At 35.5% G+C, this 27,404-nt stretch overlaps 2 protein-coding genes and 1 long non-coding RNA gene across 5 annotated transcripts in view; 2 read left to right on the top strand and 1 right to left on the bottom strand.

Moving 5' to 3' along the window:
- The window catches only part of LOC131935717 (nuclear valosin-containing protein-like), an 88,734-nt gene extending 88,237 nt beyond the window's left edge, over positions 1-497 (bottom strand). The window contains exon 1 of one of the 3 annotated variants that reach the window (XM_059292288.1): positions 260-497. The gene's annotated coding sequence lies outside the window, so the exon portion shown is untranslated. Of the gene's footprint in view, positions 1-180 lie in introns of all 3 variants that reach the window. The other 2 variants (XM_059292289.1, XM_059292291.1) reach the window with 2 other exon arrangements.
- A 1,276-nt stretch (positions 498-1,773) lies between these two features.
- LOC131935701 (mitochondrial import inner membrane translocase subunit TIM50) lies at positions 1,774-21,858 on the top strand. The gene is made up of 10 exons (XM_059292246.1): positions 1,774-2,275; positions 9,962-9,993; positions 10,247-10,268; positions 17,757-17,815; positions 18,477-18,596; positions 18,816-18,923; positions 20,470-20,568; positions 20,871-21,027; positions 21,353-21,456; positions 21,733-21,858. Exons 1-10 carry the CDS (start codon positions 1,810-1,812, stop codon positions 21,808-21,810), a joined length of 1,245 nt encoding a protein of 414 aa, XP_059148229.1. The 5' UTR covers positions 1,774-1,809; the 3' UTR covers positions 21,811-21,858.
- LOC131935706 (uncharacterized) lies at positions 3,780-4,454 on the top strand. The gene is made up of 2 exons (XR_009385971.1): positions 3,780-4,188; positions 4,320-4,454. It is a non-coding gene; the product is annotated as an uncharacterized LOC131935706 (long non-coding RNA).
- Positions 21,859-27,404: the final 5,546 nt, after the last annotated feature.

Raw genomic sequence — 27,404 nt, forward strand, 5'->3', positions numbered from 1 at the left:
TGAAAAGTTTTAATTCAATTGTTTAAAAACAGGTACATAAATGAAAGAAGGAAACATTTTTGTATTTTTCAAAACATAAATCCTCCTCAAAATGTGAAATAATTATTAAAATTTAAGGAGTCACCTGTTTTTCACATTACTAGTCGCGGGCGATTTTACGTACCCAAAACGATAGATTACCAGATTTTCTAGATCTTGTGTAAATGTGTAGATCTAGATCTAGATCTATAGACTATTTTTTCTAGTCACTTTAGATTACTTTAGAATAGATCTATCTAGTCTAGACTAGATCTCGATAGAATCTTCAACGAGTTATTAAATCATGAGAGATTTATAGTTTTGTTGATTTGCTAGTTATCTGCACTTGTTTTAAAAGGTGTTTTTTTATACCAGATATACGGACTAGAATATTGCCAAATAATATAATATGTAGACAAAAAATCTATATACATGTTCTCTATGGGTTTACTAGTTTAGACATTTATCTTTAAAGACTCTAGCGGCCATTTAAATTAATAATAGGCCGGCATATATTCTATATTTCAAATAAAGAGTGCGGAGTCAAAATGCAAAAGTTTAAACCAGAATAACTGCGACAACAGAACCGTCCAGAAAACTCGACAATATCTGACGACAAAACAGGCACGAATGACTTGGCAGAGACGGATGAGCGTGATTAGTTTATATGTTTTACAATTTGTTATAAGTATTTTTTTTTTAAGTTTCTTACAGGATCTGTAAGTTTTTAAAAGGGGTGGATGTGAACGGGTGGAGGATTTTTATTTTATTTTATTGTGCGAATCTTTGTGTGAACATTCTAGTCAATGTACTTTTTTCCGGTCAAGGTTTTATATTGACGATTGACCACTGGTCTTTTTTTTTTCCTAACCTCAAAGCGATCGAGAATGGCTCATGACTAAGGAGTACACCCCTCCCGGTGCCCGGGGACAAACTTTCAATTTGCCCCATCCCCCCCCCCCCCCCCATATATATTTTAATAATTATAAGCTGAAGCTAAAGAAAGCTTTTAATTTTTTTTCAACCCATTTTGGCGCCCCTAGGGTCAGCGGGGGGACATATGTTACATTGTTGCGGATGTACCGATCATCCAAAGTCTACAGTGGCGGATGGGGCGGTGAATGGAAAAAAAAGTCACAGGAAAAAAACACAGAAAAAAATGTCACAAAAGAAAATTAAATTTTATCGGAAAAGATGTCACAGAAATAAAGTCACAGAAAAAAAGTCACAAAAACATTCTTAGAAATATTTTGATTTAACTGTTGATAATTGTAAAATGTTGGGTGTTTATTAATGTCCTTGGTAAATTTTTTTGGGTAGCATATTTGTAAACTTTATAAGCATTATGGTTTATAACAATAATAAGTTAAAATGTTGACAGATAATGCACATAGCAACGTCAACATTTGTTACGTTTTTAGTTAAATGCACGGGGGAAAATTATTTTCAATTAAATTTAGGCTTATCACTGTGTTTGGATATGTTTTTTGCCGCAGGCGTTATCTTGGTCAGCCTTCTTTGTCCGTCCATATTGTGTTTACGTTTCGCGTCAATCACTCAGTATTGGACATCATGGCATCTAACATTTATATTTTCACTTAAGTCTAAGTCAATTTTATGGACACGTTTATTTTTTTTTAAGATTAGTGGACTTTTCCATAAGATTTTTTGTTTGTGTGTGTTGGGGGGTTTCTCATAGGAAACAAAAGAGCCGACTGTAAGTGTAAGCACTGTAAATGTGTGTTGATATTGGGTATTAGTAAGTCCAGAATCCGGCAAATTTCAAACAACATGGCGACCTTCAATGTTGTCATGCGTTCTTTAATGTCACCAACGAGCCACTGTAAAAACTTACTAAATATCAGTCGTTGCATTTTTCACTCTCACGGAGACAATTTAGTCTTTTTTCACACCAAAGGAAATTTATACACGAACAAAGCGCTACCAAATTATGGCCGTAGAAATTCCTATTTAGATCTTTTATTTTTCAAGTTTCGAGAATTCACACAGAAGCAACATCTTGTACTTGTGTCACGATTTTGTTCATTTTCTCCTCTTCATTCATCTCATGATGAAAATAGAAGCCCTCTTCCAGGCAATAATTTTTTGTCCAAAAATAAAGAAGACATTAATTCAAATGAGAGGAAAGATGTGAAAAAAGAATCTTGGTGGAATGGCAAAAATTCTTGGCGGCTAGGCTTGATCACACTTGGTGGTTTATGCATCTTTTGGGGCGTTGGATTAGTATCTGTTTGGGGTAAGAGATTGATAGGCCTACATTTTTAATATAATTAACCCTATTGTAACTTTTCCATTGCAAAGATCTTATTATCACTTAGGCCTAAGAAGTAGATTTTAAAATTTTTAGGTAATCTATGACTATGAGACTATGACCTATGTGAATGTTGTGTATAACTAGGCCTAGGTTATATTAAATTAATATTAGTTGTACTATGTAGCCTACTCTGGCCAAAGGTAGATCTAGTAATATTAGTAATGTGGGGGAGAGGTAACAAATGAAAGGTAAAACTCCATTTTAGAGTATGGCAGGAAACAGATTGGTACCGCAAAATGCATATTCGGTCTTCGCCGTTCATAAACTTTCTAACCAGACATCGTTCGGGGATTTTGTTTATACTGATAAATAGAGCAAGGTTTTTACAAGCTTCGTTAGCAACATTTTTGTGGAATTCGTTTTTTATGACATTTTGTGCCGCGGCGAAGGATGCGAAGTATGCAAATCTAGACGGAATGGATCTACTTGGAAAGAACGTGTACTGCACTAATGAGGTAAGAAATAATATTTTGTAAAAATAACTATTATTTTTTTATGGATTTTTCATTAGAAATGATTGCTGTAAATTATGAAAGTAAAAAAAAGTATATTTGAATGCGTTTTTTACTTTAATTTGAACAAAATGACTGCCGAAAATTACGACACATCGGCGTCGCTGAAAGCGGGAATTTCAGTTAATTTTTTACGGATATAAAATTGTATTTTTTTACTCCGAAGCATGTATTTAAATAACAGTTAAGTTAAATCTATTTAATTCTGTAAAATATAATTATTATTTTGCCGTAGATACTTTTTTTTATATTTTTAATGATTTTCTGTCGCGGAAAATCGGTATTCGCACCATGCACGCACACGTAGTAAAACTAGACTTATCTTTAAAACACGAGAATCTTGAGTACACTGCGAATAACAAAGTTTTTAAATTTTAGTTTACTTTTGACTTTAAGCCATTTGTTTTAAATCGAAATTAATTGATAATGTAATTATTTCAAAGTAAAAATTTTCCGTCGCAAATTGGCTTCTAACCTTCGCCACTGAACCAGCCTACGCACGACATTCGCGCGAGTCTGTTTCTTCGCAATAGTCTGTATAGTGTCGAGGGCTAATTCGAAAAAGAATCGAGTCCTTACTAATCTAATGTTTATTAAAATTAGGTACAATTGTTGGAACGCATGAGAAATAACAAATTAATATTTCTTTAAATCTATAGCCAAAAGAAAGTAGAACTGTATAACTCTGTAAATTATGAATCGAGTGACGGCTGTCGTGAAAACGGGAGCCATTTTACTCTTTTTTTTAGGGTGACCTACTTTTATTATATAATTTTAAAATTCATCGATTTGATAAGCAGCTGAGTAGCTGACTACGCATGCGATATGGCTGGCACGTTTTGGGATAGGGATCGAGTACACCATAGAATTTTTTTTTCTTAGAACTAAGCGTATTTTTTTTTAAAATCAAAAGATACTTACATATCAGTTGTTGATTTCAATTTCATTATAGATCTAATCACTAACTTCAGTTTTTAAAAGTGATTTTGCTTCTAGAACTAGCGTATTTTCAAAATTACGTAGATTCTAAATCTAGAAATCTAGATCTATTCACTTACTATTTGACAACCGTGTCAGTAAAATGAGGTCACCGCTTCCAGATTCTTAGGTTTTAATTATGTTTGTCATTTTGATCTATTATAAGTAGCATTAAAACAACTGCATCTATTATCAACATTGTTTTTATATGCCAGTTCTAATTATACATTCTGTTCATTACCAATTCTAATGAAATCGTATCAGGCTCTAACACCCTGTTCACCTACACTGACACTACACTTGAATGACGCCACAGACAGTCGTAACTTTAAATTAATGTTCAAAGTACTAAACAATTATAATTAGCCATGTAAATGCTGCAACTATATTAAAAATTGGCATATAGACATATTTTATTAATTATGTTTTTTATATAGACCTTCTATATTTAACTCTGTTATTTTTTTCTTCCCCAGAGTGTTTCTAAAAGCCAGAATTTTAAAGGGGAGGGCGGTCGTTTTTTTTCTCAAGAATAATTATAGAAATAAGCTATAAACTGGTATATTTTGTAAAGTTTGACATAATTACAAATAAATGTATGCCTAAGTGACATTTCTGTGTAATTATATCGTTAATTTTGTGAATTTCGTGGATTTTTGGACCTCACTACATTTAGATGTAAAAAAAAATCTCAGTTGAGTGAGTGTGGTTAATCTACATTTTGAACGTGATGTAAATGTCTAGTGCTATTAATTTTTAGATTTTTGAATTCCTCGATTGTTAAGCAACAAAATTGATATATAATATGTCAATATTTGTTACTTTGAAAATTGGCGAAAATCGACCCTAAAAGTAGATGCTTGAGGGTTGAAGCTGTTTCCTGCCGTATTTTATTCCCCGCTTAATCGTTCACCTCCAGTTGAGCGTATTTTATTATAAACACAACTGAAACGCACAAAAACGGTTTTAGATCATGAATAATCATCATACCTTCACCTGCATCTATACACCCTAAAACTGTTCACTGTTTGATGGACGTTTCCAAATTACATTACTCCATAAAGACTGGAGATCACCCGATTTTAAATTATTTTGCAAAATGTTTGATATTCCAATTTGAATGTTCATGAGATACGTTGGAAAGAAAAATGCATATTTTGTTCCATTTATCTGGCATAATTGGGTTTTTTTTTTTTTTTACAACAATCTTCCCGCATATGTATGCTGAAATAAAAAAAGTTCCAATTCAAAGAGAAGCACTCAATGACATGTTATCTAGAAGAGCCAGTTGTTATTGTACATCTTACTTACAACTCTTGCTTTTATTGATACATCAGTTACCAGCCCTTGGATATTTTATTCAAATCAAACAAATGTAAGTCTTCTGGTCTAGTTCCAGCTTTTATTCAAAGCTGCTAACCTGAATGTGAACATTTTATTTCAAATCCTTTATAAGTAATTACGTTGAAATCAAATATTTTTGGTAAACCTATTAATCAAGAAGATGGTCCAGTTTGTTGATTATCTACCCACCCCCCACCCGTCCCACACCTGAACTGGGACACAATGCATCCCCGTCCCACCTAGCTATGTGCAGGCTAGGGCACCCGTCCCCCCACCCTCTCGCTGGAATGCCAGGGTCAGGCAGGGGTTAAAGAACGGTTAGAACCCGAGGGTGAAGCTTCGGCCGAGAGAATAAATTAGGACAGTCGAACGTTAGCCGTAAAAGCATGTACACGTGTTTTGTTTTGTACAGTGTGGTAGGGCTGGTCCCTAAAGCCGGCCGCTGTTGATGAACATAGACCATAGTAAGACCACCATTTAGAGTGTAGTTTCACCATCTATTTAATTAAAGATGTTTAGCTGAAATGGTGTTGGTGTGGTGTTCAACAATCAAGTCATCTACTGTGTCTTATTCACCACAAAACTGTTTAACCTCTCACTGCAGTCATCAGTACCAATCATACTAAGGAAATTTTTAACAGTTGGTGGAGAAGCGAAAACGGCTCATATATTTTTTTTGAAGCAGCTAAAAGGATTCACATTTTGATGAAGGAGCAAAACTGTCAAACAGCAAACCAATTAATAACAATTTGTTAGTGCAGCTATTTCTGAGAATATTGTGTACATGTAGTAGGACTTGTCCTATTTCAGAATACTCCATTGTCAGTAGTGACGTTGAGAATATTGTGTACATGTAGTAGGACTTGTCCTATTTCAGAATACTCCATTGTCAGTAGTGACGTATCAGAATTGAAGAATGTACTTTTCCAACATTGAAGTTAGTCTACAGTGATAAGTGCGAGTGACTAAATCGTCGTTGTTTTAAGTCTAATGTGAAGTATTCTTGTACCCCTAATGAAGATGAGAAGTACCCTTACACCCATGATGTTAAAATGAAGTGTTCATGTGTCGATGTCATCCCACTGCAGTTCCAGATGTCCAAGCTTATGGATTTAGATTAATAAACATTAAGCTCTAATGTGTTCTTATAAAAATATTCTAATTATAAGCGTTGGTCCTCTTCTATAAGTCGTATGCCCAAGTCCAACTGTTGCTTAAGTATTTATTTATTTATTTAGGTCTATTAGCTGCATTTGTTAGAAGTTGTTGAACTTTATTTTTATATTGAATTTTGTTCTGTGCTAGAGATAGGTTGTTTACATTTAATCAGTGCACTTTAAAATAATTTCTGAATTTTCTCTCTTCATTTATTCAATGTGCCAGTTAAAAGCTTATAAAACAATCATAAAGTTAGGACCCTTTACAAGACAATCATAACTTTTATAACCTGATTTTTACAAAAAAGTACTATTATTAACCAGTTGACAAAATGTCTAAATAACAAGATGTCTATGATTTACACTATCCTTGGAGGATTTATTTTCTTAATCGTGTGATGATTGAACCCTTTAGCTTAGACTTATCGGGGTTTTTTCTTGTGAAATTTTGGAGCGGTCAATCGGTCCACTTACTTGACGGTAAGCTTGTGACGGTTGTTGTTGCCGCTAGATAGGACGATGATGAGATGATGTTTTAAGACCGATGACGCAGTCTATGCTTTTTAATGGGTTTTTATGATGGTATCTTGATGATGTGATGCTGAGTATACCTTGTCTATTGATTTTTTGGGTTTTGTTGGAAAGTATTCCTCTAAGATATTTTGTAGAGAAACTAATTATCATTGTGGCCATATTACTTAGTTTACCAACTTGAGAAGTTTTATCTAGGAGAGATAATGAAGTGTTGCTTGTGGTATATTGAGGATAACTTATCTTAATTATACTGAAATTTATAGATGTATAACCATCTTTTTTTTCCATTAGATACATATTGTCGTACAGTTTAGAAAAAAAAATGACTGAAATAGATGATATAGAAATAGTTCATATTTATGCTATAGCGATAAATTCTAGACACGAACCATATAATGTTTTACAAACTACTTCAGATTTAGCATTACTCAGTAGCATTTATTATGGAACTAGGTTAGCTGTTTATTGATTCTAGTTTTTACTATAACACGGTATAGCGTCATCTACATGAGGAAACAGTATTATCATACTAAGATGTTAAGATGTTGCTTTCCTACTTATGTTATTACTGCTCTTATTGTATTAGTTGTTTGTTGCATGTGATATATCATGTATGTAGAGTGTATTAGTTGTTTGTTGCATGTGATATATCATGTATGTAGAGTGTATTAGTTGTTTGTTGCATGTGATATATCATGTATGTAGAGTGTAAGCCTCGCTGGCTTTGCCAGCTGGTTAAAGGAGGGGGGAGCTAGGTGGGACGTTATAGGAGAGGGGAGCTAGGTGGGACGTTAAAAGAGAGGGGAGCTAGGTGGGACGTTATAGGAGAGGGGAGCTAGGTGGGACATTAAAAGAGGGGAGCTAGGTGGGACGTTAAAAGAGGGGAGCTAGGTGGGACGTTAAAAGAGAGGGGAGCTAGGTGGGACGTTATAGGAGAGGGGAGCTAGGTGGGACATTAAAAGAGGGGAGCTAGGTGGGACGTTAAAAGAGGGGAGCTAGGTGGGACGTTAAAAGAGGGGAGCTAGGTGGGACGTTAAAGGAGAGGGGAGCTAGGTGGGACATTAAAGGAGGGGGGAGCTAGGTGGGACGGGGATGCATTGTGTCCCAGTTCAGGTGTGGGACGGGAGGAGGGGGGGTAGATAATCAACTAGCATCAATACTGGACTCAGTTATAACAGTGGGGTATGGTTTTTTTTGTGATAATAATTAACAGACATAATGTCATTTATGGATGACCCCCATAATAAGTAACAGACATAATGTCATTTATGGATGACCCCCATAATAAGTAACAGACATAATGTCATTTATGGATGACCCCCATAATAAGTAACAGACATAATGTCATTTATGGATGACCCCCATAATAAGTAACAGACATAATGTCATTTATGGATGACCCCCATAATAAGTAACAGACATAATGTCATTTATAGATGACCCCCATAATAAGTAACAGACATAATGTCATTTATGGATGACCCCCATAATAAGTAACAGACATAATGTCATTTATGGATGACCCCCATAATAAGTAACAGACATAATGTCATTTATGGATGACCCCCATAATAAGTAACAGACATAATGTCATTTATGGATGAGCCCCATAATAAGTAACAGACATAATGTCATTTATGGATGACCCCCATAATAAGTAACAGACATAATGTCATTTATGGATGACCCCCATAATAAGTAACAGACATAATGTCATTTATGGATGAGCCCCGAGACCTACAGTTATCCAAGGATAACAGGTAGTCTAGTACATAAAATAAAAGTATTTCATTATCCAAGGATAACGGGTAGTCTAGTACATAAAATAAAAGTATTTCATTATCCAAGGATAACGGGTAGTCTAGTACATAAAATAAAAGTATTTCATTATCCAAGGATAACGGGTAGTCTAGTACATAAAATAAAAGTATTTCATTATCCAAGGATAACAGGTAGTCTAGTACATAAAATAAAAGTATTTCATTATCATAATTTGCATTATCAATATTTAATTATCTGTAATAATAGTGTGGTCAGCAGACCCATGCGTATGTTCATCTTTTTGGCTTCAAATTCCACTTTTTAAACATGACCTGTTCCTACTTTTTAGACATGACCTGTTCCTACTTTTGGCTGCCAAGGGACTAAATTAACAATAACATTATTAAATGTCTCTCTGGCCACTAGTGGTCACACCATTGGGACCTGGGAATTTTTCTAAGCCTGTGTGGCCTGGCTTTTATAGCCTAGAGGTAGATCTAAATAAAATGTGTTAAATAATGTGTATTGCCCATGAACACAGCCATTGGGTTAGGGCTAGTCACTAACTTCTAACTACACATGAACACAGCCATTGGGTTAGGGCTAGCCACTAACTACACATGAACACAGCCATTGGGTTAGGGCTAGTCACTAACTACACATGAACACAGCCATTGGGCTAGGGCTAGTTACTAACTACACATGAACAGAGCCATTGGGTTAGGGCTAGTCACTAACTACCCATGAACACAGCCATTGGGTTAGGGCTAGCCACTAACTACACATGAACACAGCCATTGGGTTAGGGCTAGTCACTAACTACACATGAACACAGCCATTGGGTTAGGGCTAGTCACTAACTTCACATGAACACAGCCATTGGGTTAGGGCTAGTTACTAACTTCTAACTACACATGAACACAGCCATTGGGTTAGGGCTAGTCACTAACTTCACATGAACACAGCCATTGGGTTAGGGCTAGTTACTAACTTGTGTAAAGCCAATAAAGTGCAATCTGCAGCCAGAAGTTGGTGTCTTCTATTTTGTGTACAGTGTCTTCTGTTTTGTGTACATCGTCTTCTATTTTGTGTACAGTGTCTTCTATTTTGTGTACAGTGTCTTCTATTTTGTGTAAAGTGTCTTCTATTTTGTGTACAGTGTCTTCTATTTTGTGTACAGTGTCTTCTATTTTGTGTACAGTGTCTTCTATTTTGTGTACAGTGTCTTCTATTTTGTGTACAGTGTCTTCTGTTTTGTGTACAGTGTCTTCTATTTTGTGTACAGCCTAGGGTTCAATCATTTCAAATGTTTTTTTCCCCAGGTGCCCCCCAGTTGGACCCTGATGGTAAAGAGGTAAGTGTCAGCTGGCCACTCACAGAGTTTGATCATCCCCAGAGTTTGATCATTACTCATCTGATATATTTTGCATGATGTCCTTTTTAGCTCGCATCCTCATTTTCTTACAAATAACTTTCTATTTTCTAGTGCTCAAAATCTAATTAGGGAATGTCTTGTTAGCCAATGTTTGTATGGAGTTCTCATGTTTTATGTTTGTTGGTCTTTGTGTTCTTCAAACTCATTTGACTTGTTCTATTTATTGTTTTAGATTCAAGATGAATTTTCAGAAGGTAAGTGCTGTTTTAACCTCGACTCATCTCTTACTGTGGTAAAAAAAATGTAAAATTCTATAAATCCATTGAAAGTTTGGGAGATGTAAAATCTATAAATCCATTGAAACTCAGTTGTACATGTCTGAAATCTGATTGGTAACGTGTTGGTGAAACCCATCTCTAAAGTTGTGTCAGTTTATGTAGCAGAGTGTGAAGTGAGCTAGTCATAAATAGAGAGTAAGGAAATTGGTGTAAACATGGACACGCCTTTATGGCTCATCCAGTGCGTCATGCATCATATAAGACGAAACAACAAACAGGTTAATCTCTCCATTTAACACATGTTATAGTTAAGTTTTGTAGGAAACAACAAACAGGTTAATCTCTCCATTTAACACATGTTATAGTTAAGTTTTGTAATCTTGTCTGTTAGCACAATGTCTTGAGTGCTATTTAAGTTAGGTTGACATAATGGAAAATCAAGTTTGTAGTTTTCTGTTTTCAGCTTTTGAGAAATTTAGGTTGACATAATGGAAAATCAAGTTTGTAGTTTTCTGTTTTCAGCTTTTGAGAAATTTAGGTTGACATAATGGAAAATCAAGTTTGTAGTTTTCTGTTTTCAGCTTTTGAGAAATTTAGGTTGACATAATGGAAAATCAAGTTTGTAGTTTTCTGTTTTCAGCTTTTGAGAAATTTAGGTTGACATAATGGAAAATCAAGTTTGTAGTTTTCTGTTTTCAGCTTTTGAGAAATTTAGGTTGACATAATGGAAAATCAAGTTTGTAGTTTTCTGTTTTCAGCTTTTGAGAAATTTAGGTTGACATAATGGAAAATCAAGTTTGTAGTTTTCTGTTTTCAGCTTTTGAGAAATTTAGGTTGACATAATGGAAAATCAAGTTTGTAGTTTTCTGTTTTCAGCTTTTGAGAAATTTAGGTTGACATAATGGAAAATCAAGTTTGTAGTTTTCTGTTGTCAGCTTTTGAGAAATTTAGGTTGACATAATGGAAAATCAAGTTTGTAGTTTTCTGTTTTCAGCTTTTGAGAAATTTAGGTTGACATAATGGAAAATCAAGTTTGTAGTTTTCTGTTGTCAGCTTTTGAGAAATTTAGGTTGACATAATGGAAAATCAAGTTTGTAGTTTTCTGTTTTCAGCTTTTGAGAAATTTAGGTTGACATAATGGAAAATCAAGTTTGTAGTTTTCTGTTTTCAGCTTTTGAGAAATTTAGGTTGACATAATGGAAAATCAAGTTTGTAGTTTTCTGTTTTCAGCTTTTGAGAAATTTAGGTTGACATAATGGAAAATCAAGTTTGTAGTTTTCTGTTTTCAGCTTTTGAGAAATTTAGGTTGACATAATGGAAAATCAAGTTTGTAGTTTTCTGTTTTCTGCTTTTGAGAAATTTAGGTTGACATAATGGAAAATCAAGTTTGTAGTTTTCTGTTTTCAGCTTTTGAGAAATTTAGGTTGACATAATGGAAAATCAAGTTTGTAGTTTTCTGTTTTCAGCTTTTGAGAAATTTAGGTTGACATAATGGAAAATCAAGTTTGTAGTTTTCTGTTTTCAGCTTTTGAGAAATTTAGGTTGACATAATGGAAAATCAAGTTTGTAGTTTTCTGTTGTCAGCTTTTGAGAAATTTAGGTTGACATAATGGAAAATCAAGTTTGTAGTTTTCTGTTTTCAGCTTTTGAGAAATTTAGGTTGACATAATGGAAAATCAAGTTTGTAGTTTTCTGTTTTCAGCTTTTGAGAAATTTAGGTTGACATAATGGAAAATCAAGTTTGTAGTTTTCTGTTTTCAGCTTTTGAGAAATTTAGGTTGACATAATGGAAAATCAAGTTTGTAGTTTTCTGTTTTCAGCTTTTGAGAAATTTAGGTTGACATAATGGAAAATCAAGTTTGTAGTTTTCTGTTTTCAGCTTTTGAGCAATTTAGTTTGACATAATGGAAAATCAAGTTCGTAGTTATCTATGTTTTCAGCTTTTGAGCAATTTAGTTTGACATAATGGAAAATCAAGTTTGTAGTTTTCTGTTTTCAGCTTTTGAGAAATTTAGGTTGACATAATGGAAAATCAAGTTTGTAGTTTTCTGTTTTCAGCTTTTGAGAAATTTAGGTTGACATAATGGAAAATCAAGTTTGTAGTTTTCTGTTTTCAGCTTTTGAGCAATTTAGTTTGACATAATGGAAAATCAAGTTTGTAGTTATCTATGTTTTCAGCTTTTGAGCAATTTAGTTTGACATAATGGAAAATCAAGTTTGTAGTTTTCTGTTTTCAGCTTTTGAGCAATTTAGTTTGACATAATGGAAAATCAAGTTCGTAGTTATCTATGTTTTCAGCTTTTGAGCAATTTAGTTTGACATAATGGAAAATCAAGTTTGTAGTTTTCTGTTTTCAGCTTTTGAGCAATTTAGGTTGACATAATGGAAAATCAAGTTCGTAGTTTTCTATGTTTTCAGCTTTTGAGAAATTTCTGGTAACCGGAAGTGCACCTCCTCAATAAGTGGATGAAACATTTTTATAAGATACGGGGGGGGGGGATTAGCTCCCCCTCTGGCCATTTTCAGCAAAGTGGCGCCTTTTTGGAAACTTTTTAAACTCAAAGTTTTAAACATTGATATTTGTTAAGAAATAATATTTGGTAGGCACATCTATGTGAATCACAAGATTTATTTTCATGCAGTAACTAAGCATAACAGTAATAGACTAGTAGAGTCTACGTTTACAACACATATTAGCAGCTGTATCAGTTTGCCATTCTAAAAATAAATTATTACGATGCATTGCAATGTTAAAAAAAACTCTACAGGTAGTACCACTTAGCAAGAGGGGTGTTAAGTTTAAGGCAACTGTATAATGTATTTGCTTACGGATAATTGAATTAGAAAATGCTACACAAAAAATTTCACACATAATTACTTTATATATACAGTTTGAATCATGTAATTTATTTTTTGAAATTACAATACAGACACAAATACAACTAATGTGGCACCTCTATTTAGATTTACTTATGGGCGAACTGTGTAGCGATGGGGAAATTTTGACAAGGTCAACAACGTCATTACGATGAAGTAGTAGTATTATGGCAGTTTGGGCAATAGTGATTATGATTACAAATTATATGAAACAGTATTAGGGGTCGTCCATAAATGACGTCACACTTGTAGGGGGGAGGGTTGTCCGTAATTTTGTGATGGTGTGTGATGAGGGGGGGGGGGTTCAGATGGTGGGACGTCACACTTTTGCATTAACAAAATGTAATGTTAGAACAAAAATTGTAACCGTTATTTCGCGTTTAAGAAAACTGTTTTAATAAATTGTAATAGAAATTGATTAAAATACTCTGTTTAGAGAGTTCAGACAAGATTTTGGAAAAATATCTGTTTTAAGAAAAATTCAACTGCAAATTTGAGGGGGGATGTGACGTCATTTTATTGGGGGGGGGGGGGGGGGGGGGGGGGGTAGGTCTGGCTTTTTGTGCCGATGTTTGACGGGGGGAGGTAAAAATCATCAAAAAAAGTGTGACGTCATTTATGGATGACCCCTTAACTTTATATTAATTATTATTTTAGTTTACTAGATCTATATTAAATGTGAATAATGCTGTATTTTGTATTAAAAAAACAACTCAAGTAAAACTAACACTAACCGTACAGTTAATTATCCGCTCAGCTCTGTGGCGGAGGGTAGGGGTGTTAGGTGGGTCCCGTCCCGTCCCCCCCCCACCCATGGACCCCTCTGTAAAAAAAATAATTGTCATAATACCACTCCTACTTATTTAAATCTATTTTTGAAACAGTAGGCTATACATGTGTAATTGAATATGTATGTTTACAACAGTCATTTAAAAACTGACGCTATGTTTACTCTGAGTTGGTTTCCCCACCCCCAACCCACCCCCCCTCACCACCACAATTGAGTACAGCAACAATAATGTCACACTTAGGTATATTCTGGGTTGGATGATTGTCCTAAAGTGACCGGACAGTGGTGAAAGAAGTTGAATTATTATGTAAAATTGTTTTACAAGGATTACAAAACAGGTTATTGCATTCATTGCAGAGGCGTATCCAGGTTTTCGTTGTAGGGGGAGCGAAATGAGCAAAAAAAGGCGCCGAATTTTTAACTCGTTCTATATACGTGTATTATATATATATATATATATATATATATATATATATATATATATATATATATATATATATTTACTAGCTGTATGTCATTACTTCGCTATGATGTAAAATAAATTGTTATTAGCACTTGAAGAAATAATAAAAAAAACACAATGTAGGCCGACAAAACAAAAAATGTATCAATGTAAACAATATATATATATGTGTGTGTATATATATATATATATATACACACACACTACAACCAAAAACAAATGCAACACAATCTGTTTTATAATTCTTATAAAAAAAAATTTTACATAACGATTCCTGGGACAATTATTAAGAAAAGCGAAATAGGGGAAATAATCACGCTCTTAATATAAATATGTAAACATCTACATATTTAATTTTAAATGTCAAAACAAATCAATAATTACTTAAGAATGTAATATAATTGTTTAACAGTATTCGTGTTTTTTAAATGTTTTTGATCTACAATCAGAATTAAATATATCGTCATCATAAATGCTTAAGTATTACAGCATAATGAAAGTTTTTAAAATCGAGTTGGTATAAAAACACGCTTTTAAAATTATAGATAAACATCCGGAATAATAGCTTACATTTAACTAAATTATCGGTCTTTTAGTTCAGATCATATATCTTTTTATTAACTACTGCTTTTTGTGTTCTTTACAGATCATTTTTTAACATAGTGATCAGGTATGGGTTAGATTACTGTATTGATCACACACTTTTTTACTGGTAATTGCAAAAACAATATTCACAGACTTTTACCTGATTCAAAAGCTATGATTCTGGCGGCATGGTACTTTGGTACATCGTTACGCGTTTTCCCAAATGTACTTAAAAGATCAGTTCGGGGTGGGTTGGGGGGGGGGGGGGGGGGTAACTTTATTCACCACTGTCCGGTCACTTTAGGTCAATTATCCAACCCAGTGTATACCTAGGTGTGATATTAATGTCCATCCACACAATTGTGGTGGTGAGGTGTGTGTGTGTGTGGTGAACAGAGTGAACATAGCGTCAGTTTTTAGAAGACTGTTCTAAACACACATATTCAATTACACATATATACTGATTCAGAAATAGATTTAAATAAGTAGAAGTGGTATTATGACACTATTTTTTTACAGAGGGTTCCATGGGGGTGGGGGGTTGTAACTGTTTCATATAATTTGTAATCGTAATCACTATCGCCCAAACTGTCATAATACTACTACTTCCTCGTGATGACGTTGTTGACCTTGTCAAAATGTCCCCACCACTACGCAGTTTGCCCATAAGTAAATTTAAATAGATGTGCCACATCAGTTGTATTTGTATTGTAATTTTTTTTTAAATTAATTACATGATTCTTCTTCTTCTTCTTCTTCGTTCTTAATTATTAGTGTTGAGGCGGATCGAGATTTATCTGCCAGTGGGTTTTATCGAGACTTTGTTCGAATTTATCAACCATGAGCTTTTTGCCGACTCGACCACGCCTCCAACACAATTAAGCGTTACGTGTTAACTGGTTATGCGCCATTGAGGCCATTGACTCCGATTTCAGCCTGCTTTTCTTTTTGGATTTGCTTCCATAGCCTTTGTCCAACCAAGAACAAACTACAAGGCAGCAGTTGTTTAATTTTGGAGTTGTCTCTCCTAGAAGAGTGGCTGTCCCCAGCTAACGAGCCTCATCTGCCCGAGGGTTCGAACTCGAGACTTTTCGGTTTAGCAACCATGAGCTTTACCGACTCGACCACGCCGACCCCTATTTACATGATTAAAACTGTATATATAAAGTAATTATGTGTGGAGATTTATGTATAATATTTTATAGATCAATTATTCTTAAGCAAATACATTATACAGTTGCCTTAAACTTAACACCCCTCTTGCCAAGTGGTACTACCCGTAGAGGTTTTTTAAAATTGCAATGCATCGTAATGGTTATTTTTAGAATGACAAACTTGATACAGCTGTTAATACGTGTTGTAAATGTAGACGCTACTATAATAGTACAATTCTGCTTAATTGCTGCATGAAAAGAAATCTTGTGATTTACATAGATGTGCCGACCAAAATTAATTTTTTAACAAAAATCATTGTTTTAAACTTTGAGTTTTAAAAGTTTCCAAAAAGGCGCCACTTTGCTGAAAATGGCCAGAGGGGGAGCGGCTGCTCCCCCCCCCTCCTGCGTACGCTACTGATTCATTGTTTTTGGTTATAGTGTGTGTATATATATTTTTTTTTTGTTTAGAGTGATACATTTTTGTTTTGTCTGCCTACATTGTGTTGTTTTTTTTATTTATTTCTTCAGAGTGCTACTTTCAATTTATTTTACATCATAGCGAAGCAATAACATACAGATCAGATAGATATATATATATATATATATATATATATATATATATAAAAGATATTACCAATTCTGCGCCTTTTTTTGCTATTTTCGCTCCCCCTACACCGAAAACCTGGATACGCCTCTGATTGTATGGGCAGGTTTCTATCATCTTTTGAACCATTTCTAGTAACTGGGAAAAGGTATTATACTGTATTTCCATGTGAACACCATACCTAGGGAACTGTTTCAGATAAAATTTTCTAGATAAGTAAAAAAATCTCATACTTTGATTACTTTTAATTTTTTTGAATGACCTCCGATATGAAACTAATATGTGTGTCAAAAAAATTTGACATTCCATTGACCTGCAGTAGGATTTAACCTCATTTCTGATTTCTCAAGAAAAAATCATAAGAATCTATTTAACTTCCTCTGTTTTGCATCCATTTGGTGTGCAATTTTTCTTTAACATGATTCTATTTAAAAAATGTAGGTAAGAAAGAATAATAAAAGCACAGACAAAACCCTACACACCTAGACGTGGCTATCCATCCCTCTTCCCACTAACACGCAACATCACACTACACAACATAGCATAACCCAAAGCTCACCCAACTAACACGCAACATCACACTACACAACATAGTATAACCCAAAGCTCACCACACTAACACGCAACATCACACTACACAACATAGCATAACCCAAAGCTCACCACACTAACACGCAACATCACACTACACAACATAGCATAACCCAAAGCTCACCACACTAACACGCAACATCACACTACACAACATAGCATAACCCAAAGCTCACCACACTAACACGAAACATCACACTACACAACATAGCATAACCCAAAGCTCACCACACTAAATACTACAGCTTAAATGAACTCAAACTTTGTATACTACAGCCCAAATACTACAGCTTATATATATATATATATATATATATATATATATATATATATATATATATGCTTTGTATATGTAGTGTCTATGCACACACTCAAACACGCCTTTTTATTATTTCAGCGCCATTAGTGATAGGATACCTAAGACGAACATGGAAGGAAATGAATATCTTTAAAAAGGTTTTTCTTTTTTAAAAAAACAATCTGTGAATGATGGTGCTACATTGGGCTACAGGACATTATCTCTTTCCCCCCCCCCCCCCCACCAGCAATTACCCCAGGGAATTAATCCCCCCCCCCTCCTCAAGTTAAAATTCTAACTTTTACTCATATTCTATACCTATATCTTACCTTAATCCTAACCTTTAGAAAAAGACAAAAACCTATGCATTCACCTCAGCCTAAAACTTAACACAAAACCAATTCTAGATATTGGTTTAAGCCTAACCTTGACCATAACACTAACCCTAAATCTAACCCAACACCTAACCCTAACCTTGACCATAACACTAACCCTAAATCTTACCCTATACCTAACCCTAGTCATAGCCCTAACCTTAGCTGTACCTTAAGCTATGTCCGGGGGGGGGGAGGTAATGCCCTGTTCGCACTACATTGTTGTTTGTGGTGGTAAATAGTACATTATTATGGTTTTATTTTTTTTTTTATAGATGAGTGTTGTTTAAACTGGTAGCTCCAAAATGTTCAAGCCATTGTTAATATTATGGATGAGTGTTATTGTTCTATATGAGTGTTATTGTTCTATATTAGTGTTATTGTTCTATATGAGTGTTATTGTTCTATATGAGTGTTATTGTTCTTGCTATTTATCTTGAAACAGAAAATCCAAGATCCATCCAGAGACAAGCTTTTGCCTGATCCACTCAAGTATCCATACATCCAGCCTCCATACACTCTGGTCATTGAATTAACTGGTGTCCTCATACATCCGGATTGGACGGTCTGTTCACAAGCTGGCTTTTGATACACACTCAGGGAGCAGGACACACCCTGGGAGGGGAGCAGGGCACACCCCGGGAGGGTAGCAGGGCACTCCCTGGGAGGGAAGTAGGGCACACCATGGGAGGGGAGCAGGGCACTCCCCGGGAGGGGAGCGGGGCACACTGTGAAGGGAGCTGTACATGCAAGTGTGTGTATGTATGTATTGATTTGTCCTCAGTATGGCACTGGCTGGAGGTTCAAGAAGAGACCTGGCATTGAATACTTTCTGCAGCAAGTGGGGCCTCCCCTCTATGAGATAGTCATCTTTTCATCAGAGTCAGGCATGGTAAGTTGTGTGACAACAATGTTCAACTGTCAGGTGACACTCTTGGTGTCAGGTGACACTCTTGGTGTCAGGTGACACTCTTGGTGTCAGGTGACACTCTTGGTGTCAGGTGACACTCTTGGTGTCAGGTGACACTCTTGGTGTCAGGTGACACTCTTGTTGTCAGGTGACACTCTTGTTGTCAGGTGACACTCTTGTTGTCAGATGACACTCTTGGTGTCAGGTGACACTCTTGGTGTCAGGTGACACTCTTGTTGTCAGATGACACTCTTGGTGTCAGGTGACACTCTTGGTGTCAGGTGACACTCTTGGTGTCAGGTGACACTCTTGGTGTCAGGTGACACTCTTGGTGTCAGGTGACACTCTTGGTGTCAGATGACACTCTTGTTGTCAGGTGACACTCTTGGTGTCAGGTGACACTCTTGGTAACACTCTTGCTGTCAGGTGACACTCTTGGTGACACTCTCTTGTCAGGTGACACCAGGGCTGCTGGTCTGACTTTTTCAGCTAGCAATTACTGCCAGTGTCAGACATCTTGGCCAACATGACTGGAGCCAACATGACTGAAGCCAAACATCTTGGCCAACATGACTGGAGCCAAACATCTTGGCCAACATGACTAGAGCCAACATGACTGGAGCCAAACATCTTGGCCAACATGACTAGAGCCAAACATCTTGGCCAACATGACTAGAGCCAAACATCTTGGCCAACATGACTGGAGCCAAACATTTTGGCCAATATGACTAGAGCCAACATGACTGGAGCCAAACATCTTGGCCAACATGACTAGAGCCAAACATCTTGGCCAACATGACTAGAGCCAAACATCTTGGCCAACATGACTAGAGCCAAACATCTTGGCCAACATGACTGGAGCCAAACATCTTGGCCAACATGACTAGAGCCAAACATCTTGGCCAACATGACTAGAGCCAAACATCTTGGCCAACATGACTAGAGCCAAACATCTTGGCCAACATGACTAGAGCCAACATGACTGGAGCCAAACATCTTGGCCAACATGACTAGAGCCAAACATCTTGGCCAACATGTCTGGAGATAGACATCTTGGCCAACATGACTTGAGCCAAACATTTTGGCCAACATGACTGGAGCCAAACATCTTGGCCAACATGACTGGAGCCAAACATTTTGGCCAACATGACTGGAGCCAAACATCTTGGCCAACATGACTGGAGCCAAACATCTTGGCCAACATGACTGGAGCCAAACATCTTGGCCAACATGACTGGAGCCAAACATCTTGGCCAACATGACTGGAGCCAACATGACTGGAGCCAAACATCTTGGCCAACATGACTGGAGCCAAACATCTTGGCCAACATGACTGGAGCCAGACATCTTGGCCAACATGACTGGAGCCAGACATCTTGGCCAACATGACTGGAGCCAGACATCTTGGCCAACATGACTTGATACATGACAGTCTGATAGCACTTGACTAGCCCAAGATGTTGAAGGCTGACACCTGATGTGGGGGTGTGTAGCCACCAGAGGGTAAGACAACATTTCCTGCTTTCAGACAGCTGATCCTCTAGTGAACCATCTGGACCCACAAGGCTACATCATGTATCGCCTGTACAGAGACGCCACCAGATATATGGAGGGACACCATGTCAAGGTTTGTACTTATGCATGCTCAGATGTCATGTATGTCTCTCATATTTGAAAATGTCATGTGTGGCTGTAATATTTGAAAATGTCATGTTTGGCTGTAATATTTGAAAATGTCATGTTTGGCTGTAATATTTGAAAATGTCATGTGTGGCTGTAATATTTGAAAATGTCATGTGGCTGCAATATATGAAAATGTCATGTTTGGCTGTAATATTTGAAAATGTCATGTGTGGCTGTAATATTTGAAAATGTCATGTGGCTGCAATATTTGAAAATGTCATGTTTGGCTATATTCTGCTGTCCCAGGATCTGTCCTGTCTGAACCGGGACATGTCCCGCATCATTATGCTGGACTGCAACCCTCAGTCTGTCAAACTTCAGACATCCAATGCTTTTGTGCTCAAAAAATGGACGGGCCAGGAAGATGACCAAACTCTGATTGATCTAGCACATTTTCTTAAAAGTAAGTCCACTTCAATCAGTCAAATTTAACTGGCCACTTCAAGTAAAATTTAATTTGGCCACTTCAAGTAAAATTTAATTTGGCCACTTCAAGTAAAATTTAATTTGGCCACTTCAAGTAAAATTTAATTTGGCCACTTCAAGTAAAATTTAATTTGGCCACTTCAAGTAAAATTTAATTTGGCCACTTCAAGTAAAATTTAATTTGGCCACTTCAAGTAAAATTTAATTTGGCCACTTCAAGTAAAATTTAATTTGGCCACTTCAAGTAAAATTTAATTTGGCCACTTCAAGTAAAATTTAATTTGGCCACTTGGTTTTTGCAGCAATTGCAGCCAGTGGTGTGGATGACATCCGTCCTGTATTGGATTACTACAACAAATTTGATGATCCACTGGCAGCCTTTAAGGAAAATCAGCGGAGACTTGAGGTAGAAAAATATCTTGATATTATATTTGTACTGGAGAGTTGAGGTAGAAAATATTGTGATATTTGTAGTGGAGAGTTGAGGTAGAAAATATCGTGATATTTGTAGTGGAGAGTTCAGGTAGAAAAATATCTTGATATTATATTTGTAGTGGAGAGTTGAGGTAGAAAATATCGTGATATTATATTTGTCAGTCATATGTAATGAACACATTTATCTGCCATGTTTGATATTGAAATGACACGTAGAATCTAGTTTGCTGATTTTGTTTGTTTTTAGGAAGAAGAAGAACGGCGCAGCAAGCAGTTGAAAGAAGAAAAAAAAGGCTGGCTCTCTGGACTGACCAGCAAACGCTAACACCTTGTGATTCCAATTGGTTTAGTATTAAAACATTTTGACCATATATTGTCTCTTTAATATTTTGTGTTCAGATCATTTGAAAAGCCAAAAACATGAAGAGTTGAGCAAACACAGGATGGATGGATGAATTCAGCTGTAGGTTCCTTGACCAATAGCAAACACAGGATGGATGGATGAATTCAGCTGTAGGTTCCTTGACCAATAGCAAACACAGGATGGATGGATGAATTCAGCTGTAGGTTCCTTGACCAATAGCAAACACAGGATGGATGGATGAATTCAGCTGTAGGTTCCTTGACCAATAGCAAACACAGGATGGATGGATGAATTCAGCTGTAGGTTCCTTGACCAATAGCAAACACAGGATGGATGGATGAATTCAGCTGTAGGTTCCTTGACCAATGAGGCTATCCTTTATATAGAGCAACAATGCTACCTTTGTGGCCTTACATCTGACAGACAAACAATTGCTTTACAGCTGATCAGCTATGGCCTTACAATGATACTTCATTGATAGACCAGCTATGGCCTCACAGCTGACCAACGATGGCCAACACTAACCGTTAGACTGCAAAGCCACTAATTTCTGATCCAGCTCTAAAATTTAGGCGGCATACCTTATTTCATATACCATATTCCATATATTTCCCAAAGACACATTCTGAAAACAAGTTTCTGCAAAAAAATGTTCCTTAATACTTAAGTAAGGGTGGCGCCCCGGGAGGGTGTGATTTTTCTCAATATACGGTATAAATAAAAACAAAAGCCGTGTGCCATGAAACTTTGGGGAGTTGATAAGAATACTCCCGAGAAGGTTTCTGTGAATTAAAATTTGATATGGGTGGCGCCCGGGAGCATACGATTTTTGTCAATACACTTTGGCGCCCAGAGTTCCAGAGCAGCTATCTTAGAACTTGGTATCCTTTAATCGGGCTTCCTGCTTAGCGGGTAAGAGGTACTACTATACATTAAAACTTCAACAGTCGCAGCCACCGGCGCTTAGGCTATTGCATGACCCGAAGGCCTCCCATGTGAGCATTATGGTGCCTACATTTGTTTTTTAAAAAAAGGCTATACACTAAAGACACTATGGCCAACAATAAAGGTTTACTATATCGAATCAGGCGTTGTTCTACGGCGCTTTCCCGTGAGCTTTAATGGCGCCTATAGTCGTTCTAAACAGTGCAATAGAGAGAATGGATAAGAAGGGGCGTTATAGTCAATCACTAAATTGAATCATTGGGTAGGCTTAGTTAGATGTTGTCTGGATCACGTTATTACTTTCTCTTATACGAGGTATAGAGAAATTATTGTAATCGTGCACACAAAAAATAGTCTTGTCCATGTGTGTCTGTAAACACGATAACTTGAGTACCGTTACAGCTAGATAACTTGAGTACCGTTACAGCTAGATAACTTGAGTACCGTTACAGCTAGATAACTTGAGTACCGTTACAGCTAGATAACTTGAGTACCGTTACAGCTAGATAACTTGAGTACCGTTACAGCTAGATAACTTGAGTACCGTTACAGCTAGATAACTTGAGTACCGTTACAGCTAGATAACTTGAGTACCGTTACAGCTAGGCTGATGACATTACATGTGTCTGTAAACACGATAACTTGAGTACCGTTACAGCTAGATAACTTGAGTACCGTTACAGCTAGGCTGATGAAATTTCATATGTCTGTGTCTGTGTAAACACGATAACTTGAGTACCGTTACAGCTAGGCTGATGAAATTTCATATTTAAGTATTTTATCAAATTAGTAGATTTGTATTAACCATTGAGCGGAAGTGGGACTTTTTCTACTTTCAATTTTTCAAAGCCTATAACTTGAGTACTATTCAGAATAGAAAAATTAAATTTCACATGTAAGTAAAAGATCTAATTCTCTGCCTTCTGTCCAATTTTGAGTAATTTCCGCTATTTTTGATTTCTCGAAAAACGCATTTAAATTAATGAAGTACTAATAATATTCAGCATTATTACACATACTAGCTGCATACCCGTGCTCCGCCACGGTGAATCTTTTTTAAATGTACCAACTTTAGAACAAAACTAAACACAAAAGAAAACACTACACAAATACAGTACAAACGCAAAAAAATAATGCATTTGCGTCCGCGCTCAGGGAGAGCCTTTCCAGCATTCTCTAAAAGTCTAATTTCACCATCCGATTTAATAACACCATAAAAAAAGTGATTTTGAGAGATCATAGACTAATTAGAAAATAATTTAAGTAATCTTAACATTTTTCTGTTTTAATTACGAACCATAACAGAAAATAATCAATGCGGTAGTAATAAAAAATTAAACTTAAATTAGGTAGTCCAAACTGAAATTAACTATTGATTGCAGATTTCTGGAGTGAGTGTGTCATGAAAGAACTTTTAATTGTAAGCTCTATGCCACAAATTTTATGAAAAATTTTTAAAAAAAGCAAAATTTGGTAAAAAACTGATTTTCAAAAAGTGCCATTTTTGAGAACCCATATTTTCTAAACTAAATAACATAGAAGTGTAGAAATTGGTAAAGTTGCTGCAAAGTTTGCAATATATATGCCCAATTTTTTTCAGTCATAAAAAATGAGTCTTTCTAAGGTAAAAAAAATAATTGAAAATGACAAAAATGCGTTTTGGTCACTTTTATTTTCATACAAAAAAAAAAAAATTTAAAAAATCCATTTTTTTGTTGCTTTGGACAGAATAACTCTAAAACTAGGTAGTCCAAACTGAAATTAACTATTGATTGCAGACTTCTGGAGTGAGTATGTCATGAAAGAACTTTTAATTGTAAGGTCTATGCCACAAATTTTATAAAAATATCTCAATAAATAAAAAAGTTATGCGATTTTTAAAAAAGCAAAATTTGGTAAAAAACTGATTTTCAAAAAGTGCCATTTTTGAGAACCCATATTTTTTAAACTAAATAACATAGAAGTGTGGAAATTGGTAAAGTTGCTGCAAAGTTTGTAATATATATGCCCAATTTTTTTCAGTCATCTAAAATGAGTCTTTCTAAGGTAAAAAAAATAATTGAAAATGACAAAAATGCGTTTTGGTCACTTTTATTTTCATAAAAAAAAAAAAAAAATTCAATTTTTTTTTTTTTTTGCTTTGGAATAACTCTAAAATTATTGTGTTGGTAACATCGACGTGGAAAAATGTGTTAATTATTTTCAAAAATCACATGAGTTAAAATATTATTTTAAAAAATACCACAGTTATCTAGTGCAGGAGAAACAGAATCAAAATTTAGTAGAGTAAATGTAATGTAATGTAGTTTAATAATAATAAAGACGTGATGCCTACAAGTGATGCAGCAGTTGATGCCACATGCTTTGGTTTCTTTTCAAACCTGATAACTGCTTTGGGGGAACATCTTTGTACGTCTTGTTTCCCTCAACCTTGATCTTGTGGAGCATCAAGAGTAAGTAATATGTTTTGGGAATTGTAGGGGGGAGGGGGGAGTGGGGTCTTGGCCTTCTTCCCTTCCCTTGTAAGGAAAGTTCTGGATAGGCCACCGTAAATGTCTCCAGCTATGGAACGAACAATTGATTTAGTGATTAATAAAATATAATTAAATTTACTACTAGCCTATTGTGTAGGCCTACTATTTGTCCTATGACTATAACTGGAAACATATGAAAAAGCCTGAAAACACCTTTTTGTTAAAAGTAATTTATATTTTTTATATATATTTTTAAGAGTAATTCTACTGAATGAAATTTGAAATAATCGTTGCTTGTCCCACAAACACACCCTGTGTACAAGCGTAGTTCACACGCTAAAACCGTGGACTTGTAGCGTTCAAATTTACATTAATAACGTGTACTAATTAAACCAAACTGACATTCAAACTTAAAATTCATTTATTAAAATGGAAATGAAACTTTAACAATGATACTTACAACTTGTTTGAAGGCTCTAGCAAGGGTAAAATCCGTTTAGCATCATCGGTCGTCAACCTTTAAAACCGTTCGGCGAGCAACTTACTCGGGGCTGAAAGTCGACTCGAGGGTTATATGTTTATTGGGGGTACGGCTTCGCGACCGTAAATCAGAAATACTTGAATTTACAACACAAAGTAGTTATAAAACTGAACTTTACATCGGTGTAAAAATTGAAACAGAATTAGTTTGTTTCCGTGTATATATCGTCATTTAAAGTTTAAAATCTGTATTTTTTAAATGAAATAAACAAGTTATTTTTTCAATTTATACATCAAACGATAGCCTAGAATTCGATCTTTAAAATGACATTAAGATTATGCTTCTACGATGCTTCGTCGCGAAGCCGCGACCAAATAAAACAGTGTGGGGTCGATCAGTACTCGCAAAACGGTGAAATTTGTTGACGTAACTGATACTTTTCAAACAAATATAAAACACATTCAAACATGTGTTACAGATATAAAAATACCAGATTACGACAGATAAAGACTTAAACTTTATTGACATATAATTTTTATTCTTATAGGACAACTAGAAGTAGTGAAATTTTTTTTTTGAAAACCGCAAAAACTGACCCTAAAACGCACTTTTTCGCCAGTTTGGACTACCTACTAAAACTATTGTGTTGGTAATATTAACAGGAAGAATGTGTTCATTATTTTCAAAAATCACATGAGTTAAAATATTATTTTTAAAAATGCCACAGTTATCTAGTGCAGGAGCAACAGAATCAAAATTTAATGGAGTAATGTAATGTAATCTAATAAAGACGTGATGTCTACAAGTGATGCAGCAGTTGATGCTACATTCAAACCTATCGGGTTGATAACTGCTTTGGGGAACAGTTTTTTAAACGACAACTCCACATCTTTGTACGTCTTGTTTCCCTCAACCTTGATCTTGTAGAGCATCAAGAGTAAGCGATAAGTTTTGGGAACTGTAGGGAGGGGGGGGGGGGGCTTGGCCTTCTTCCCTTCCCTTGTAAGGAAAGTTCTTGATAGGCCACCATAAATGTCTCCACCTATGGAATAAATAATTGATTTAATGATTAACAAAATATAATTAAATTTACTACTAGTCTATTGTGTAGGCCTACTATTTGTCCTATGACTATAACTGGAAACATATGAAAAAGCCTGAAAACACCTTTTTGTTAAAAGTAATGTATACCTGATAGTATATTTTTAATAGTAATTCTACTGAATGAAATATTCGTTGCTTGTGCCACACTGGTTGAGATAGCCAATGATGAAGATGCCATACTGTGGTTCTCAACATCCTATAGGACAACTTAACTGTCCTTCATTGTTACTATATGCATATAAAATAAATAAATAATGAGAAATACTACTAGATCTAGAAGGCCTACTACTTACATTTAAAACTAATATAACATTTAAAACTAAGTCACAACATGTACAAACTTAAATTGCACCACCATCTAAAAATTTATCTGGTACATTTTATTACGGAGACTGGCGCAGGCCATTTCACATTATTCAGCAGGGGAATCCGAATCAGAGTGTACAACAGAAAATAAAAAAATTAATCACATTAGTCCTTAAAATTTAGTGTCTTTTATTTTAAATTAATCGATAAAAATGTATAGTTATTATAATTATACATTTCTTGTG

The sequence above is a fragment of the Physella acuta genome, unplaced genomic scaffold (genome assembly GCF_028476545.2).
Source record: "Physella acuta isolate Inbredline_101_S28 unplaced genomic scaffold, ASM2847654v3 ptg000155l, whole genome shotgun sequence".
Taxonomy (NCBI): Eukaryota; Metazoa; Mollusca; class Gastropoda; family Physidae; genus Physella; species Physella acuta.